We start from the raw sequence: 19,565 nt of genomic DNA, 5'->3' as shown, positions 1-19,565 counted from the left end.
TGGCCACCAACGGCCACAAGCAATGCTGGGTCTTAATCACAGCTGTTTAAGCAAACAATACCATTTTTGCCTAGCAACTCATGGGAACTAAGGATTCTCAGCAGCGGAACTTAAGTAGACGCATGAATGAATCTCTAGCCTGCAAAAGGACGCCCGCCGACCTCATCCAGGAGAAGGGAGCTTGCTGGAGGCAGCGATTCTTCATTGCTGACGACTTCACACACACACACACACACACACACACACACACACACACACACACACAGTCTTGGTCTCAAAGCAATAAACATCTAAAGACACCTGCTCTTCTGCTGGCTTCTTGGCATTTCCCAGAGGGCCATTAGGCAGTGCTGTCTGTACCACCCTGGGCTCAGGGGATGCCACTGGAGGACCCATTCTCACTCGAGGTTAAGGAAGGTTTGTCACACAGGAGTAAGCTGCCTGAATTCCAGGCTGTGGCTCCTGTAGCACGTGTGAGTGGAGGAGAAGGTTAACGTCACATAGGATGGAACAATGGACTGTGACGTCCAGAGAAAATAATCAATTTAGAATTGTCCGAACTAGCCCCATGTAATGTTCTTTCTCTGGGACGACAGAACAGACCTCCAATCCTCCTCGCTCCTTAAAGCTACTCAAGGGTTGTGAGGTGGGGGATGGGAAGATGGCGGGGGGGGGGGGGAGTGTCAAAGAGCTTTCGATGACCTGAGTTTAGATTCCTGGAACCCATGTTTTAAAAGAGAAATGAAATGAAAAGAAAGAAAGCCACACATAGTAATTCAAAGGTCTGTAATCCTAGAGCTCCACCAGGAGACGGGAGGCAGAAACAGGAGAATCACCCAAGGCTTTCAGGCCAGCTAGCCTGGTGAGCACAGCAGTGGACAAAAGAGATCCCACCTCAAACAAGAGATGGACGGGAAGGAACAACACCCGAGCCTGTCCTCAGATCTCCACATACTCTGTGGTATGTACACACCTGCACTCACTCACACACATGGATGAACACACATGTACACACCTGCACTCACGCACACATCTGCACTCACTCACACATACCTGCACTCACATACCTGTACACACACACACACACACACACACACACACACACACATATGCTGTGGATATTGCTCTATATAAATAAAGCACTGATTGGCCAGTGACCAGGCAGGAAGTATAGGCGGGACAAGGAGAGAGGAGAATTGAGGAAGGAGGAAGGAAAGGGAGACCGACTGGAGCCACTGCCAAGACAAGGAAGATGTAAAGTACCGGTAAGCCACGAGCCACGTGGCAAAGTAAGGATTAATAGAAATGGGCTGAATATAAGAGTGAGAGCTAGACAATGACAGGCCTGAGCTAATGGCCAAGCAGTTTAAATAATGTAAGAGTCTGTGTGTTTATTTTATAAGTGGGCTCCGGGACTGGCGGGACTTGGCGATGGGAGCTGGAGAAAAATTCTCCAGCTACAAACACACACACACACACACACACACACACACACACACACAGAGAGAGAGAGAGAGAGAGAGAGAGAGAGAGAGAGAGAGAGAGAGAGAGAGAGAGAGAGAGAGAGAGTCATGAAATGAGACTGCAAGGGCAAGAACCAGACACACACTGAAAACCAGTGTGTGGGGAGTGAAGGCCAGAGAGTTGAGGTGGAGCACTTTCTTACTTGAGGGGGTCACTGAAACTCCGGCTGGCTGCCACACTTCGTAGATCTGTAAACTAGAGGTAAGGTATTTCTCTACAGGATTGCTGTGGAACAGTTTGGATCCTCTGTGAGAAAGAACCCTTAGCCATGTCGGAGCCGGTAATCACAGTAATGAGCCTTAAAACACACACACTATGCAGGCTGCGGAGAGAGCCAGGCTGGGAAAGTGCTTATGTTCCAAGTGTGAGGGTCTGAGTCTGTCCCAGAAACTGCACACAAGAGCTGAGCATGGTAACTCACCTGCTACCCCAGCATGAGGGAGGTGGAGCCAGGCGGAGCCCAGAGCTTGCCCCCTAGCCAGCCTAGCCTGCTTGGTGAGATCCAGGCCAGTGAGAGTTCCCCTCTCAGGAAAAAAGGGGTACAGCCTCTGAGGAACAACACCCAAGGTTGTTCTCTGGCCTCCATGTACACACACACACACACACACACACACACACACACACACACACACACGCATATAATGATGTGTATTAGTAGTAAAACAAAATTGACCTTAATTGATCATATCTCACCTTCAAATAGTACAACAAAAATCAGATTAAAAAAAAAAAGCCAGGCAGTGGTGGTGCACACCTTTAATCCCAGCACTTGGGAGGCAGAGCCAGGTGGATCTCAGTGAGTTTGAGGCCAGCCTGGTCTACAAAGTCAGTTCCAAAACGGCCAGGGCTGTTACACAGAGAAACCTTGTCTTGAAAAATCAAAAATAATAAAATAAAATAAAAAATAAACCAAAACAAAAACAAGAAAACCAAAAGGAAAACTTTTTCTTGACACTCTGGACACTCAATGTTAAGTCTAAAACTGAACCAAGCCCTAGATCAACCCCACACGTCAGCCAGGGAGAACCCAGCTCCTTCTGTCACCCCATCACTAGTCTATTCACTCAGACCACACACCACACGGTCCCGGAAGTACAGCTATGAATCTCCAGGTTCTGTACCACAGACTCAGATTTGCACAGTGTATGTGGAACCCGGATCACAAAAGGGCCCATGCACACCACCTGTCATATTTGTAAGAAGTCAGGATTTCCTCATAGGCAGCCAGAGACCTGCTCACTCCAGTAAGGGCTTTGCTCTGGCCAACGGGAGGTGTGAGGACATTAGCATGTCCTGCAGCTCTATGCATGCAGATTCCTCCCTCCCTGCTCTTCTGCTTCCCACCAGTCACTCCTGAAGCCGAGGACAAGGTGGTAGGCATTCTCCAGTGTCAGAGCTCAAGGCACTCTCTCCACATTAGCTCAGAAACTCCAAGTCGAGAACTTGACAGTCGGCATTTCTACTATTTGTGAACAGTAAGAATGTTCCCTTGAAGACCCCCATGAAAATTCCCTGTGGATGGTTAATTTTGATTATCGACTTGATTTTGATTTAGAAACCCTCTAGGAGACTCAGCTCCGGGTGTGCCCTTGAGGGCATTTGCAGAGATCTGCTGAAAGGGAAGGGCCCACCTGGAGTGTGGGGCACTCCATCCCCTGAGCTGGGGTTCCGGGCTGAATAATGACAAGGCAAGCTGGCTCCTGACTGGAGATGCGATGTGACCAGCTGCCTCAAGGCTTGCCTCCAGTCCTGACCCTCCATGATGGTCAGCACTTAGAACTACAAGCCAAGAGCCTCCCTCTTTCTTTCTCAAAATACCTTTTATTTATTCTTGGACAGTCTCATACATGTATACAAAATATCTTGATCCGGTCTGCCTCCAGCTTCCCCTCCCTCTACCCACTCCTCCTAGAGACCTTCCACCATACCCCCTTCAGGTTCTCTCTTTCTCTCTGTCTCTCTCTGTGTCTCTCTGTCTGTCTCTGTCTCTGTCTCTGTCTCTCTGACTCTCCAAAACCCACTGAGTACAATTAGTGCTGACTGCCGGAATACTGAGTGACGTTGGATTGCTCTTGTGCGCGTCTTATTCCTTCCCTTCTTAAATTACCCATGTTGGGTGTTTTGACACAGTAGCCAGACAAGACCACATTTGGGGTTTATCTTCAAATCTCTAAAATCCTTTCCAGCCCAGGCCTCTCTCTCCAGCTTTCCCAGCACATAGTCTCTTAGGTCTGTGCTTTCTTGTCTTCTGGACATTGCACACCTCTTCTCTACGTCACACCAGCATCTGTATCTCTTTATCTCTTTCCTTCTGTTACTTAAACGGCCTTGGGCAAGCACGCCCTCTACTTTGTTCCTCTCTTACTCATGGTCAGGGCCCATGTGGGAACTGCTCAGCCTCCTAGCTGGCTTCTCAGCACACTGATTTCTTTATCCAATTAATTCAACCACCTGGATCATTGTCACTTTCAGTGGTTTTCATCCATCATTCTTGGTGCCAGCCTCCAGCTGTCCTGGACCCTACTTCCCGATATGATAGTGACACAATCCTGGGAAGTTTTCACCCATCTTAACTCCTCCTTCTCTCCCACAGCCACACTTCACTCTCTCAAGGAACTCCACACATATTCTTGCTTCTGGTCTTGGGTTCTGTGCAGGCTCCTCACCAACAGCAGGGAAGGAGTTTTCCTAAAATGCCAGCTGGTGTGTCATGGCATCATATTCCTGCCATCAGGTCAATCTCTGGGACTGGTACCAAGTGAATGACCTCTCAGTGCTGGGGATATATCAGGTTTCTTCTAAGGGAAGCTTTTGTATGCGTGTGTGTGTGTGTGTGTGTGTGTGTGTGTGTGTGTGTGTGTGTGTTAATGGATGTATGTGTGTGTATGTATGGTATGTTTGTTTGTACATGTGGAAGCCAGAGGTCAGCCTTGGTTATCATTCCTTGGGATTCTGTTCACTTGGTTTTTGGAGACAGTGTCTCTCACTGGGACCTGGGATTTACCTGGCTAGCCTGTCAGGCCAATGACCGCATTGGGTCCTCCTGTCTCTGCCTCCCCAGTGTTGGGCTTACAAACTTGGGCCCCACTCCACCTGGCTTTTGATATGGATGCAGAAGATCAAACTCAGGTCCACATGCTTGTGTGGCAACACGTTACCAACTGAGCTCTCTCCTTAGCTCCAGGCCTTAAAAGTCCTCCAATCATCTTAAGGTCTTTGAAATATAATAACTCTGATATATGTATAAAGTACATGATGGATACATGTGTGTGATGTGTGTATATATGCACACATACATTTGCACACACACAAATATACACCTCAGGAGGACAGTGAGCTCGGGCATCTGACTTGTCACATATGCAGACATTTATTATGTCCGGAGAATAAATATAAATATTGATTCAGCCATTAATAATGGATTGAGTTATGATAAAAATATATTGTGTGTATATATGTATATATGTATACATATACATATATGTATGTATATATGTATACATATACATATACATATATATATATATATATGAAATTTTCACAGACTATATTTTAAAAGATGATTTCTATCCCAAGTTGTAAAGATGTGGTCCAGCGATTCAGATGGAAATTCCATTGCTAAGTTTATTTCTTCTAGAACCTTCACACCTCCTGCTATCATGGCCTCAGAAATGGAGGCCTACATTTCCTAGAACAGGTGCGCTGTTCTAACAACCCAACTCCCGTCTGAACTCCTCACGTGATGAGCACAGCAGGTCAAACTTGGGCATCCTCTGGGTGTGGCCGTTTGTAACGCCTCCATCGCCTGCTTCCGTCACTTAGCTGGAGACTCCCACTCTCACTGCAGTTTACAATCCCGTCGGGCCCAGCACTGGAACTTTCTATGGCTATTTCTCACATTGGCAGTTTTGTGAAAGTACCAAGGCAAATCCATCATCCACAGAGGACAGGCTGATTCTTTAACACTTCCCATTGACTCTAGCGGCCCGAGAGCACCGGGCATCACACATAATAAATGGAAAATGACTTATCATTGTCACGATTGTTTTTAGTGAAAACAAGCCTGGAAAAATTTTGGAATGTTCAAATCCTTAGATGTGAGAGTATTTCCTGTCCCAGAACTACCCCTTTAGGATGCTCACAGGAGTGACAGACAGACAGGCTCAGAAGAGCAGGGAGACCAGCTGCTCCCTGGAAGAACTTGGTAGAAACCAGAGTTGGGACTCATCCACACATGGCTCCATTTTGAACTATGGAAACCTTCCACAGTACAAATGGACACATCTCTGGCCCAGTGCCTGTCACAGGGTAAAGGGGAGTTCACAGGGTTGACGGGATGACGGAGGCATTGCACTTGATTATGAGTTCAGCAGCTCCAGGCTGGCTTCAGGGAAGGGAGCAGAAGGGACATTGGAGTCCATTGGGACAATAAAGTAAAGGATAAACTGGAAGAGAATGAAGAGGAGAGGGAGAGGGAAGAGAGAAAAAGAAAACCAGGCAAGGGCAGGGCAGCAGAGGGCAGGCGCGTCTAAAATAAAGCGAGAATGGAGGTGTGGGAGGAGGGGAGGGAAAGCTGCTGGCTCGGGAGTTTTGGTGGCACTGGAGAGCAACCGAGGAGAGTGACAGGAGGTTAGGGGGTGTCGAGGAGCAGTGGTGATGGGAAGAAAGGGGTTGCAAGGTGTCTCCGTGGCCACTTAACATCACTCGATAAAGCTGAAAATGGGAGTTCTTTATAGTTACCCATAGCAAACAAAAAAGCACTCTTCCCTTGAGTTACTGGGAGACTGAACCATGGAGAACACTGTGTTTGAAAAAGTTGCCCCATAGCCTGGTTTGGAGGCCTGTAATCCCAGCCACTTAGAAGGCTGAGGCAGGAAGATCCCAAGTTCAAGGCCAACATGGGCAATTAAGCAAGAACCTATCTATAAATAAATAAATAATGGCGTGGTGGTTTGATTGAAAATGACCCCCAACAGGCCCATAGGGAGTGGCACTATTAGGAGGTGTGGCCTTGTTGGAGGAAGTGTGTCACTGGGGGTGGGCTTTGAGGTTTCAGAAGCTCAAGCCAGGCCCAGTGTCTCTCTCTGCCTGCTGTCTGTGGATCTATCTGGACATAGAACTTTCAGATATTATCCAGCACCACATCTGCCTGCATGCCACCATGCTTCCCCACCATGATGACAATGAACTAAATCTCTGAACTGTAAGCCAGCCCCAATTAACTGTTTTCCTTTATAAGAGTTGCCATGGCCATGGTGTCTCTTCACAGCAATAGAACTTTAACTAAAATGGTTGGAGAAATTACTCATTTGGTAAAGTGGTCCCTTCAGTGTAAGCGTTAGGACCTAAGTTCCATTCCCCAGAACCCACATTTACAAACCCAGACATGGTGGTATCACACATTCACAGTCCTAGTGCTCTGGAGGGAAGAACAGGCAGATCTCTGGGGCTCTCGCTGGCCTGCCAGCCAGCCTAGTCTGCTTGGGGGCGGAATGGTTCCCAACCAGTAAGAAACCCTATCTCAGCAAACAAGGAGGATGGCTTCTGATGAATGCCACCTCTAACCTACATATACATGTGCACGCGCATGCATGCTTGCATTTAACAAACAAACAAACAAACAAACAAACAAATAACAAAAGAGATGGAGATGGAGTGTTTGTCTGGCAACATAAGGCCCATACCTTGTATGAGAGACAGGGGAGGAGGATCAATTGTAGAGTTACAGCAAATGCCATTTGGTTGGATTTCTAAAAGAGACTCCAAGCAAGAAGTGCACATACCTGCTCGTCTCTGCCTCAGAGGCTCTTCCTCTGCCAGTCCATGGTCATGGAGAATCTGGAAGAACAATTCGAAACACATCAGTGGATACTGAGGAACTCTCTTACGTTGGCTTCCCACTCCCAGGCCACTCAGCATCACACCTGAACACAGATGCCGATCTGGGAAAAACACCACAGAAGTGTGTTTGTATAAACCAGTCCCTCAATCTAGCAGTGGAAGAACTCCCTGCTTTCTGAGCCTCTTGGTATCTCTGTTCTGCAAGCCCTGTCTAAAAACAGACACAGCTCTCCTCCAATGTATGTTCTCTATACCTGAGATTTGAACCCTACGTTGGGACAGTAGTCTGTAGCATGAGTCAATCTCCCTGCCTTTTCCCAGCATTCACTGAGGATGGCCTCAGTGTTTCTACTGCTGTTAAGGCTGCTTAACCACTGCCTGCTTAGACATGATAGTCCCCTCTTCTGGGTCTTTTTCTCCTAGATTCTAGATGGTGTCTGTGGTCAGACATCTGCATATATACCTATGCCTCTTTCTAGCTTTTCAGCTATAGGGAAGTTGCTGATACTCAGTGGACCTTACTTTCCTTTTCTGTGAAATGGGACTAAGGACAGTGTCAATATCATAGGACCATTACAAGGCTCAAGTGAACTACAAAAATGGCATAGGGTGAGTTCTAGGCAAATTTTAGTTATTATGATGTACAGTGGTTAAAAGCAAAGACTTGGACAAGGGAGATAGCTCAACAGGGGTGATGGCTGCTCTTGGTTATCAACCTGACACACTCAAGAGAGGGAACCTCAGTTGAGGACTTTCCTTTATCAACTGAGGCCTGGGGGCATGAGGATTGAGGATTGGTATAGGAAGTCCCAGTCCACTATGGGCAGGTTCATCCCTAGGCAGTCAGCCTGTGCTGTATAAGGACAGCAGCTGAGTGAGCAAGCCATAGGGAGCGAGACAGGAAGCAGCATACCTCCCCGCCTCAGTTTCTGCTTTAAGTTCCTGCCTTGGCTTCCCTGGATGATGGACCACGGTAAGCTGTGAGATGAAATAAATCCTTCCCTCCACAAGTGGCTTTGGGAAACAAACCAGAGCAATGGATAAAAGCACTCGCTGTGCAAGTGTGGGTACCTGAGTTCAAATGCCCGGAACCCAGGTAAAAAGTCGGGCATGACCTCACGCACATATAACCCCAGCAGAGTGGGGATCAGAGAGAGGAGGAGAGCTAGGGTTTGCTGGACCCCAGTCTAGTTTTTCATCGAGAAGTTCAGCAAGAGCCTCTGTCTCCAGGGTGTAAGACAGAGGGTGACTGAGCAGGATACCAAACGGAGGAAGGTCTGGCCGCTACACACACAGGTCCACACATCTGCACACACTAGTGTACCTCCCCCCACCCCCACCCCACCTCACCCTACCCCTGCCACATACACACACAGAGAAATGGGGACTCTACTGATGCTAAGTTCCGATCTCAGCTCCACCATCAGATAGCGGTGTGACCTCAAACAAGTTATTGAATCTCTATGGCTCTCTCCTAATCAGGAGCATGGGGATAAATACAGTCAAATGCAAAGGTCAAATGGTTACTATACATATAGAATAGAAAGCTCTGGTTGCACGCAAGCACTGTCTAGAATCAGATGCCACACTGCTTCGGGATACTTCTCACTGTCAGCTATCTGGTTCTTCTCAAGGCCCTCCTTTCCAGCACCTACCTGTGGTGAATGGTCTATTTCGCTGATGGGATCAGTTTCCACTCAGTACCAGTAACCAAGCCTTCCCTTGGCCTTGACCTAACATGGCTTTTCTCTTTCTCATTGCTTCTTGCCTGCAGGAAGACTCCTGGGATAACCCACAAAGCAAGCTCCCTCTGAGGCTTAGTGAACAAGCTTCGTTTCATTGAAGTTTCCCCAGATGGGCCCTACACACAGGGATGTGTCCTTTCCTGTGAGCTGCACACATCTCTGAAGGTCACACAAGGCTAAGTGTATCCTCAGCGCTGGGTGTCTGCTGTGATTTTGTAGTTCGTTTGCTGTCTCTCAACTCCAACAAAATTCCTAAGATGTATCACCACACTCCACACCAGGACGATCAAAGGTTCTATGACTACCCACATTTCACTAAGGAAACACAGGTACAGGAAGTCAAATATGGTTGCCTAAGGTCCTTGTGTTTCGGGACTCAGAATTTGAACTTCGCTAGCCTGACTCCAAAGTCTGCTCTCGCCCGAGAGAGCTTAGGGGACACATGGGAAACAGGGCTCCTCTCGGGGAGCCAGTCTTCTCCTGCTTAATGTATCTCCAAGCCCTACTGCCTCTTCCGCCTCTTCCTCCTCTTTCTCCTTTTCTTTCTTTTTTTATTTTTAGTTTTTTCAAGATAGTATTTCTCTGTGTAACAGCCCTCCCTGGCTGTGCTGGAACTCACTCTGTAGACCAGGCTGGCCTCAAACTTAGAGATCTGCCTACCTCTGCCTCTGCTGGGATTAAAGGTGTGCTCCATCTCGACCTGTTCCCTCTCTCCTTTTCAACAAACGTTTTCCATGGCTGGTCTTCCTCCCCTTTCTAGGCTGCACTTTCGGGAAATTATCAGCAATTATCAGCTGCTTTGGGTGTTCCCCTCCTTGAAGTCCATAAGGAACACCAGCTGAGGAGAAGATTAAAATGTGTAGAAGTGGGGATGGGGAGGGAACGTGTAGCCGAGAGTTCGTTCACAAACGCTCTTGGAGAACTAGAGACCTGATGGATGGTGACTGGAATTTCAAAAGCCCAGTTGCTGCTTCCTCTGCAGTGAGGTGGTTGCAGAGGAATGTAAGCGCACAGGAACTGAAGTCACTCAGTCCTCAGTTGATGTATAGGGTGGTTCCTGGCAGTTTCCCCTGCTGTCGGCTTGGCCCGGTGCCCAGGCAGAAGGAAGGGTCTACCCTGCAATCCTGTTTTTATCCTCCCTGGGGGCTGGGGAGAGGCTAGCCACCTAGCTAAGTCCTAAGATGTATTTGAGGGGTTCAGACAAACCAAGAGGAGCCAGTCCCAAAGGGTGGCCTTTGAGCAGCTCTTCCGGGTCAAGTCTTCGTGCTTCTTATCTTCTGGTGGGGTTCCAAAATCGCTGCTGGCTGAGGTGTGTAAAATATGAAGGTACATTTCCCTTCTAACGCAGAGTGTCTCAAGTCTTTGTGAGGACAGAATTTTGCCCTTCCTTCCCACAGACTGACTGGGTACAACTATAGGTTCGGGGCCTTGTGACCAGTACCTCCCATGTGTGAAGGTGCCTTTAGGGAGTCACAACTTTCTCAACTCTTTTGAGTAGCCATCTGGAACTTTCTGGACACATCTTTGTAAGGTACTGCTCCCACAGCTTGGCCCCGCCCACTCTGCTGGAGAGTACTGCACAGAACTGGGCTGTTGGGTACCAGGTCTTGATTTGAACAGGCAAAGCTAGGGTCCTATCATGAGTGGACTTCAACTGTCTTCTCCTCCTATAGGCTGGAAAAGCCATCCACTCCTCTTAAGTTCCAATTCCTGCTTTCTAAACAATAATCTGTGCAGAGGCATATGAAGTGCCTGACATGGCCTATGGTAGTGGTATGTGCTCATGTGTCCTGCTGCCCTGGGCTCCCTGGGACCATCCTTGCCATCCTGAGTCCTCCAGAGAGTCTAGTTTGGGTAACCATGAGACTCTAACACTTGCTTTTTCTACTAAAATGTGCTTTCTGGCTCGAATAGCTAAGGAAGGAAAATTGGTCCAGCTAGAGGATCACACAGCCCTGGGTTGTTTTCAGGTTAGACAAAACAGCTCCCACTTGGATCTGTCTATACACCCTCTGCAAAGTTCTCCAGATGAGGCTCTGAGCCACAATTCCGATCACTGGGGATTTCCTGATGGCAGAGCTTCAGTCGGAAGAGACAAGGCCACCAATACCAGGAAGAGCCCCACCTTCCATACAAGATGACTTTCTAAACAATTTTGGTGGAAGTGGGGTGGCCTGAAGTTGGAGAGGGTAATCAGTCAGGAATGAGAGGTGGTGTGTGTGTGTGTGTGTGTGTGTGTGTGTGTGTGTGTGTCTGCATGTATGTATGGATGTCAGAGGTTACCTTTAGATGCCTTCCTCAGTTACTATCTACACCTTAGTTTTTGGTATAGCATTTCTCTTTTTTACCTGAGACTCATCAAATGTGGCTGGACCAGCTAGCGGTCAGTACCAGGGATCTTCCTGCCTCCACCCTCCCCCTGTGTGCAATGATGAGCATGCACTACTACATTTGGCTTTTTCACATGGATGCTGAGGATCACACTTGGGTCCTGACTCTTGCAGAGCAGGAAAGGCTCAGCAACTGAGCCATCTCCCCAGCCTGAAAGGTGGGGATGGAAATCTAAAGAGACAAAAGGCAAATAAGATGCTTACCCGAGAGTCCAGCTGCCCCACATCTCAGCCCCCATCACCAGAGCCTGCCACTCACTCGTTTTGTTAGCCTAGAATACTAACTAACCTTTTGCTTCCAAGTGGATAACTTGGAACTACGTTACCAAGATTCCTCACAGAAGGCTAGCAACACACATCACCAATAAGGACCAATTCAGAAGCCCTTGGCCTGTGAACTAGTGAAGGAGCATATGTATGATCCTTACAACAAGCTGGAGAAGGGGATATTATTTATTCTCATTTTATACAGAGGGCATAGGTTCAAAGATATGAGGAAAATTAGTAAAATCTCTGAAGCTTATGTGGGTCAGAGCTGGACTTCAATGCACGTGTGATACCAGGGTGTTATTGAGAGTGTGATCTCTGGGGTCACTTCTGGAAGAGAGGTTAGGCCAACCTCAATGTGGAAATCCCTTAAACTCTCGCTTGAGACACCATGTCTTTTGAGTAACCAGTGCTGTGCAGGCGCAAACGTTCCCTCCTCAATCTAATGAGCAGGCTGGCTCATTCTCCCGCCTCGACTGCACCCCGCAAACCAAGGTTTGGGAGAAGAGACATATTATGTGCATGCCCCAAGTGATGAGAGAGAAAAACGAAAAAGACAAAGAAAATCTGGACCAAAACAAAAAACCTTGAAATGGGGAAATGAAAAAAGCACGTAAACTAATTGAGACAGTAAATCTTCATCGTCAACATGACTGGATCAAGGATCACCTGTGTCCGCAGAGGCGTTTCCAGAGAGGATTGCCTGCAAACAGACCCACCCTGGTGCGGCTGGCGTCATCCCTACGTTAGGGGGCAGCAGGGAATGCAGGGGCAACAGGGATGGGCAGAAAGGGGAGAGAAGAAAAGCAGCCAGACATGAGCATTTCCTTTCCGTCATGGCTACTGAGATGCTCGTCTGTGGTCTTCTGTGCCGTCCCTCCAGCAACTAAAGTCTCTAGAACTGTGAGCCAGCACAAAAGCTTTCCTTTTCCTGTTCCCCATGTCAGATATTTGTTAGGTATTTGTTACAGCACCAAGAAAGCCAAGAAACACAGTGATGAAACAAAATGCCGAAAGCAAGATCAAATACTTACAGCACACTAAATGTGAATAACTTATACTCCCTGAATCCAACTCCAGTCTCAAAGACAAGCCTTTATTTACCTTGGAATTATTAAAACTTCAATAGTGATATATAGACTAAAACAGAACATTCTGATGCCTGCTATAAACATAAGCTATTTTAATTCTCATAACGATCATAGGAAATTGGTACTACTGTTCGCATGAATCTGTAGATGAAGAGAAGATGCAGAATTGCATGTCTTATTCCCAGCCAGCAATGGCATTGCCTCTGATGTAAGAAGTGGGATAAAGAATCCCGCATGAAGCGTCCCTCCCTTTACTTAACTGAATGTCTCCCGACTTCCCAAACACAAACGGCCCGTTTTATTCCTGGGGAAGAATATTGGACACTAGCCGTGGTCCTTTGGCGATGCTAAGCTTTGACTGTGACACACACAGAGATGAAAGGATTTTAGACTGTGCTGCAGTCTGACACTCAGGTAAAGTCCTCTGAGAACACATTTTCTGCTCGGCTTTCCAAATCTGCTTTATCACTGCCAGCTTCAGTATGAAGCCTCAGCCTAGTGGGCGTCCCCAGCATTTCTGAGATGGCAACATGATGTTGTCATCTACAGAGGTTACCGTCAAGAACCATGCAATCGAGTTATGTTGACTGTTTTAAGTAAATTTACAAGTTCGGGTTGATCTGTATTTATAGCTTGCCTTGGCTGGACGAAGCCCATCAGCCAGCTTGGACATGGAGATGGCAGTCTAGTGAGGGAGCTGGGTGGTCTCCTGACACTACCACTGATTTCCGACTCTAGAAGGTTGAAGCGCCGCCTCAAAATCCCCTCCTCCGTCATTTTTAAAAAGAGCTATTTTCTGATGTCAACCGTACCAGGAAATCAAAGACCTGCCGCGGGGAAAGTACTGCAGGTGTGGATTTACTCACCGAAGGATGAACAATGGGCTGCGTAGTCATGCTCAACGTCGTTTCAGAAGAACAGGTCACAATAAGCACGAAGCAGAACGCGGCTATCCTTGGCGATTTCATCTCTTCTGATTCGAGTTGTTTTGCCTGAAATGGAAATAGGATGCTGTAGAGACACAGCAATTGATTTATGAAACAAGGAAAGAGTTGCCACCCCCTGTCTTGAAAGCCACATCACGCAGGACTTTTCAATAGAGGGGAAGGGCACAGACAATCAAATTGAGCAACAAGCTTTGTCTCGGTGGGGACATAAACACGTCAGGGAGGATGAGGAGAGAAGGGGTTTTGGGGGGTGTTAATGCAAGTAAGTGAAACAAAGGTAGCAGGTTTGGGGGTTCAGTTCCTGCACATGTGAAGAAGAGTGGGATGAATGAACGAGAGGAGAAAATGAGGCTGAAGAAAGAAAGCAAGAAAAAAGAGATGGACCGTTTAGTAGGAGATACTGTCAGGCCTGGGAGATGGTGCCGTGTGCCAAGCGCTTGCCGCACAAACACGAGAACGGGATTTTGCATCCCCAGAACCCATATAAAGCCAGGTGAGGCTGCACCATCTATAAATCCAGAGCTGCTGTGGACAGATGGGAAATGAAATGAACAGCATCTCCGAAAGCTGCCGGCCGGCTAGCCTGGTGTACGCAGCAGTGAACGTCAAAGAGACCCTGCCTCTGACAAGGTAAGGCTAGATACTTGGGGTTGTCCTCCAGTCTCCGTGCATGCAGCGTGGCCTGTGCACACCCCATATACCAAGATCTGCACAGAGAGACAGGGAAAATCTCTTTCATGTAGTCCACTACATAGACTGTACCATGAAAGCATTCAGGAAACTTGCCTCGCTTTTTGCTACATTCACTGCACTTTGATATTTTCATGTCTACCCTATTCTATCCTAGCCTATTTTTTAAATTTTAATTCTGAAAGCAACCCATTCAGTTTACCCTTTGACCACATTAATAGGCTAGGACTTACTAGTATTTAGTTATAAAGATGCCAGTTTTACTTTATACCACTATTTATATCATGGTATACCATAAAACATATATGATATTAATGCCATAAAGTATTCTATCAGACATGCTAATTTTTAAACGATTTCTGTGAGATGATGGTTCTGCATATAGGAGCTTTCTTATAACCAAATCAATCATTCTTGTATTTGAAAATCGGAGCAATAAACTCAAGCCAAGTACATCCAGGAATCAAGAAAAATGGCTCATTTCTTTTCTGACTTTGTGTGCACGTGCAGTGTGCACACAGGTTGGCTCGCCTATGCATGCATGCACGTAAGGAGGTCAGAGGTCAATGTCAGGAATATTCATCCTTAGTGTTCCATCTTATCTTGAGGCAGGTCTTTCATTGAACCTGGAGCTTATCCACTTCAACTGGCTGGTCATCCAGGCCAGGACCTGCCTGTTTACCTCCCCAGTGCTGAGATTACGGATGCTGGAGACTGTATTGGGCATTGACGTGGGTGCTAGGGATTGAACAACATGGTAATACAGCAGGCATGAGACCCACTGAGCCACCTGCCTGGCCCTCTCACTGGAGTTTTCTATGCCCACATGATGTGTGTCACTGAAAAGAGCCACAGATGAAGATGGAAGATTTGGGTTAGGGACCAGGATTAGGACATTATTGTGACCTGTATCCTGGACTAAATCTCCTCTTTCTTGTCCCTAATACTTCATCTGTAAAGTGGAGATCATTATACTTCCTCCCTTAATTCTCTCAGAATTTCCTGAGATGCAGATGAGATTCAAAGTCAGGAAGAGCTCCTGAGAAAAGAATTGGAAATATCAAAGCACTGTGAATACAACAATGTTTGTCACCCCAATGGTCAGTGAAAGAGGGCAGAGGGCAGCCAGGAGGGAGCTGCAGAGAACACCAGAAGCTCAGGATGCCACACTGATGAGGGCCAAACCATGTGCCAGGAAGAACTGTATGTCAGTCAAGAGCCAACTGCCTTTCCCTCTTCCCCGGTGAGAAAGGGAAACACAGGGCATTGTGAAATGTTTCAGTTGGCACATCTGGCAATCAATGCCTTTTTTAAATTCCTCAGCTCAGTGATTTTAGGACAATGCTTTGCAGTTTCAGCTATGGGGCTAGATGTCACAGGCCAGATGCATCTGCTGCAGGGGAACCGTAGAGATACATTATTTAGTCTTTATGTTTCGTCTGGGCATAGGCTGATGAAGTCTGCTGATAGCAACTATCTCTAAGACGAATCAGTCCATCCTGTATCTCCACAGGATACTCCCTCAGCAGGTGAATTAATTTTCTCAGGTCCCAACAGAGTATGTTCTACACTGGTCCGCACCACAATGAGGCAATTAGTCAGGGGTGTGAGAAATAATAACAGAATAGTTAGAGAGCCTAGGGAGGGACTCAGGCATGGGTGGGGGAGTGGGGGACTAGAGTAAAGCTCTGCTCTTTACTTCCCAAATGCTTCAGTGAATCTTTCCTGTTTGTGTTAGAGTTATGGTGAATTATAATGTCCCTAAATTGTCACATCTGATGCACTAATGTAGGTCAGTGGCCATTACAGTTCTATCTCTCTCTACCTCTTAGCCTCCTTTGAGACTGTTCTTGGTAAAGGAGACATTCTTCTTTCTGTTGAGACATTTGGAGAAAAATATAATATATTGCTTGACTCATTCGGTGTGTGTGTGTGTGTGTGTGTGTGTGTGTGTGTGTGTGTGTGTGTGGTGTGTCCCCAAAGAGACAGGACTCTTCCTACGAATATTCTCTGGACTGAGGGACAACTGTCAGCTACACTGCAAAGGTGAGGCCTCCTTTGGAAGAAAGGAGAAAACATTACTCTGAAGGGAAAGCAATATTCCAAATAATTGGCAAGTCGTGAGTCAGGGGCTTGGTCAGAGGGAGCACGGTGCCAGCTGGAGACCCCTTCAGCGATGGAGGTTCCTACTCCATCAGGGAAGATGTGTGAAGCTGCAGTTCCTCCTAGCCTTGCCCCTGATCTCACTAACGCATCTGCCCTCTGGCTCGCAGGAATTCTCACCCAGGAGGAATCTCACCCAGGAGGAATCCAGCTGATGCTTTGCAACTCAGCTAGTGACAAAAATATCCACACTGATCCAGTTGAGACCTGGAGCTGCCTCCCACATTCAAGGCCATGTGTGGCCACAGTGCCTTTGGTTGTAATGCCCCTAGAAATGCATATTGCTTCTCACATCCCTAAAGTGAAGGTCAAAGACTAAGAGACACAGAGGAGCAAGAAAATTATCTGTTGTCATTCCCGATCTTCCTCTTAATGAATTAACGTATTGGACACTCTACTATAAGCCACCTACTTGTGTGAGCTGGCTGATCATGGGAACTGTGCTCTAATTCCCAGGATTAACCCCATCGTGCTGAGCAACTTCCCGGTCACCTCAGACTCAGTCTTCCTGTCTATGAAGTTTTAAGAATCAGATAAAAGGAAAGTGGAGGCTGATGTCATATTCCAGGAATAAGTCACGGTTATTCTCGGCAACACGCGGACCATGACATGTCTGGCTCCTCGCCTGTCAATAGCAACGGTCTCTTGCAGAGTGGCTATGCACCAGGAAAGGCACAGTGAAGCTCCAGTCTGTTCGCCCAAATCTGAGAAACATCCTACACTGAAGACAGACTCTTCTACTAGAATCTCACCAGCGGTCCCGGCTAACTCTGATTTTATTACGGATGAGAAAATGGCAAGAGAGAAGAAAACAAACAGGTTTCTTGCCGAGTTCAACTCCTGATCATAAAATGGTCACATCTAGGTTGTCTGATAATTCCGTGGACTGTCACATGGACGCCAGGATGCTCCCAACAGGGCCACTGTGGGGTTCTTTTTGAAATGATTGGCGTGGTAAACTCCCTACAGCTCTGCCTTCCCATGTTCTCCCATCTGCCCCTCACCAAATACACTCAGCCATCTTGGTTTTTCAGATGAGGTTCCTAAAGCTTAGGGCTAACTTTATCTCACAACCAGCTAGGGGTGGAGACAGTCAGAACTCAAGCAGTTACTGATGATTCTTAAAAACCCAGCTAATCATATTTCCCTACATCCTGGTGAGCCATGTGGATAGGACATTGGATAATTGTAGGAGGTGATAGAGATGACAATCCCTAGCAATGACGGTAGCTTACCACAACCCAGTGTGTGTTAAGCTCTCTGTAAGGGTGATACCCTCTGGGCACCATAGTGCAAGGCTTCCAGTATTCAGAAAATAAAAGGAAGACCACGAGTTTAAAGGTAGCCTCAGCTACACATCGAGATATCATTTCTGGAAATAAGAGGATTTGTAGCTGGAAGTTTTCCTGTGTCCCATCTGGTCTGCAGGCTCTCAGACCCAAGTAAACACACAGAGGCTTATATTAATTAAAACTGCTTGGTCATTAACTCAGGCTTCCTACTGACTAGCTCTTACACCTAAACTCAGCCCATTTCTGTTAATCTATATGTCGCCACATGTTCCGTGGCTTTACCTGTGTTCCATTACATGATGCTTCCTGGACAGTGGGCTGGCATCTCCTGACTCAGCCTTCCTCTTCCCAGAATTCTCCTTGTCTGCTTATCCCACCTATACTTCCTGCCTGGCTACTGGCCAATCAGTGTTTTATTAAACCAGTGTACAAAAAGCATTATCCCACAGCAAGGATTTGCCGGGTGCACGCCTTTAATCCCAGCACTCGGGAGTCAGAGCCAGGCAGATCTCTGTGAGTTCGAGGCCAGCCTGGACTACAGAGCGAGCTCCAGGAAAGACACCAAAACTACACAGAGAAACCCTGTCTCGAAAAACAAAACAAAACAAAACAAAACAAAAAAGGAGGATTGTCTTATTTAATCCCCTCCACCATCTACAACTTGGTGAGACTACTAAATTATTCCTACTTACTTTCCAGATATAGAAGTGGAAACTTTGTTCAGGGCTCAGAGCCACACTGCTGGTACCAGATAGTGGAGAAATTGATTACCAAGAGACCTGTCCACCAGAGAAAGGGCATTTGAGCCAATCGAATTTCTTGGTGAAATAGCAACAATAATAAATAGAAAATTTTCTCAAAATGCACAAGGCAGCTGAAACATGAATTCTAGCCTCATATTGCCAGCATTTATCCGTGTGATGCAGGGCAGGCCACTTTATCTTCTGAGTCAGAGTTTTCTTATGAACTAAGGCAAGGATTTGTCAGGACTCAATGATTGCAAGTTGAGTTACAGCAGTTGGCCTTGGGAAGTCTGTGACTTTGAAACATGTACAATTCCTTACATTTTTTTGCATCTCAGATGCAATCTTACAGATTAACTTCTAAAGTCACCCCCTCTGATGTGAGACCTGGCCCAGGCCTCCCTTCCTGACCTGTGTACCATGTCAACAATAGCTGTGACCCTTTTGCTTTGGCCAAGATTAAGTCTTTCTGAAGCACCTTTCTCTCTAGGCCTTCTCTGCTTAGCTTTTAATGATTTTCAAAATAAAAGTACTCTCACTGGTACCCAAGGCCCCCATGACCTGGCTTTTATTTTTTAATAATGTATTTAATAAGTACTCCCCATATTTCTTCTACTAATGTTAGCTGATATAGGAATATCTAAAATAGTGCAAGAAGTTTTTCCAGTGTTCATACAAAAGCAAAAGTCCAACAAAAATCATTCTTGAGGGTGGAGGGTAACAATTATCAGCAAACTATTTTAAGAGTTTGGCAAACTAAGATAATCCTGCCATTTACTTGGTTCATTAATCTTCATCTCATAGGCCCAGCAGTCACTGTACATTCAAAGTTTACCCACCCACTATGTTCAGGAAAAGGCTGCCTCCTAATT

The 19,565-nt window shown here is 46.7% G+C and overlaps 1 protein-coding gene across 1 annotated transcript in view; it reads right to left on the bottom strand.

Annotated features, from left to right (window-relative positions):
• Adgrf5 (adhesion G protein-coupled receptor F5) overlaps positions 1–19,565 on the bottom strand; it is a 97,353-nt gene that overhangs the window by 41,582 nt on the left and 36,206 nt on the right. Inside the window, exons 2-3 of the mRNA XM_059282071.1 lie at positions 13,725–13,850; positions 7,308–7,362 (exon numbers count right to left, since the gene is read on the bottom strand). Of these exons, the coding sequence (XP_059138054.1) occupies positions 7,308–7,362; positions 13,725–13,850 (181 nt within the window). The remainder of the gene's footprint in view (positions 1–7,307; positions 7,363–13,724; positions 13,851–19,565) is intronic.

The sequence above is a fragment of the Peromyscus eremicus genome, chromosome 16_21, assembly GCF_949786415.1.
Source record: "Peromyscus eremicus chromosome 16_21, PerEre_H2_v1, whole genome shotgun sequence".
Classification (NCBI taxonomy): domain Eukaryota; kingdom Metazoa; phylum Chordata; class Mammalia; order Rodentia; family Cricetidae; genus Peromyscus; species Peromyscus eremicus.
This window is presented reverse-complemented; position numbering and strand designations above follow the sequence as displayed.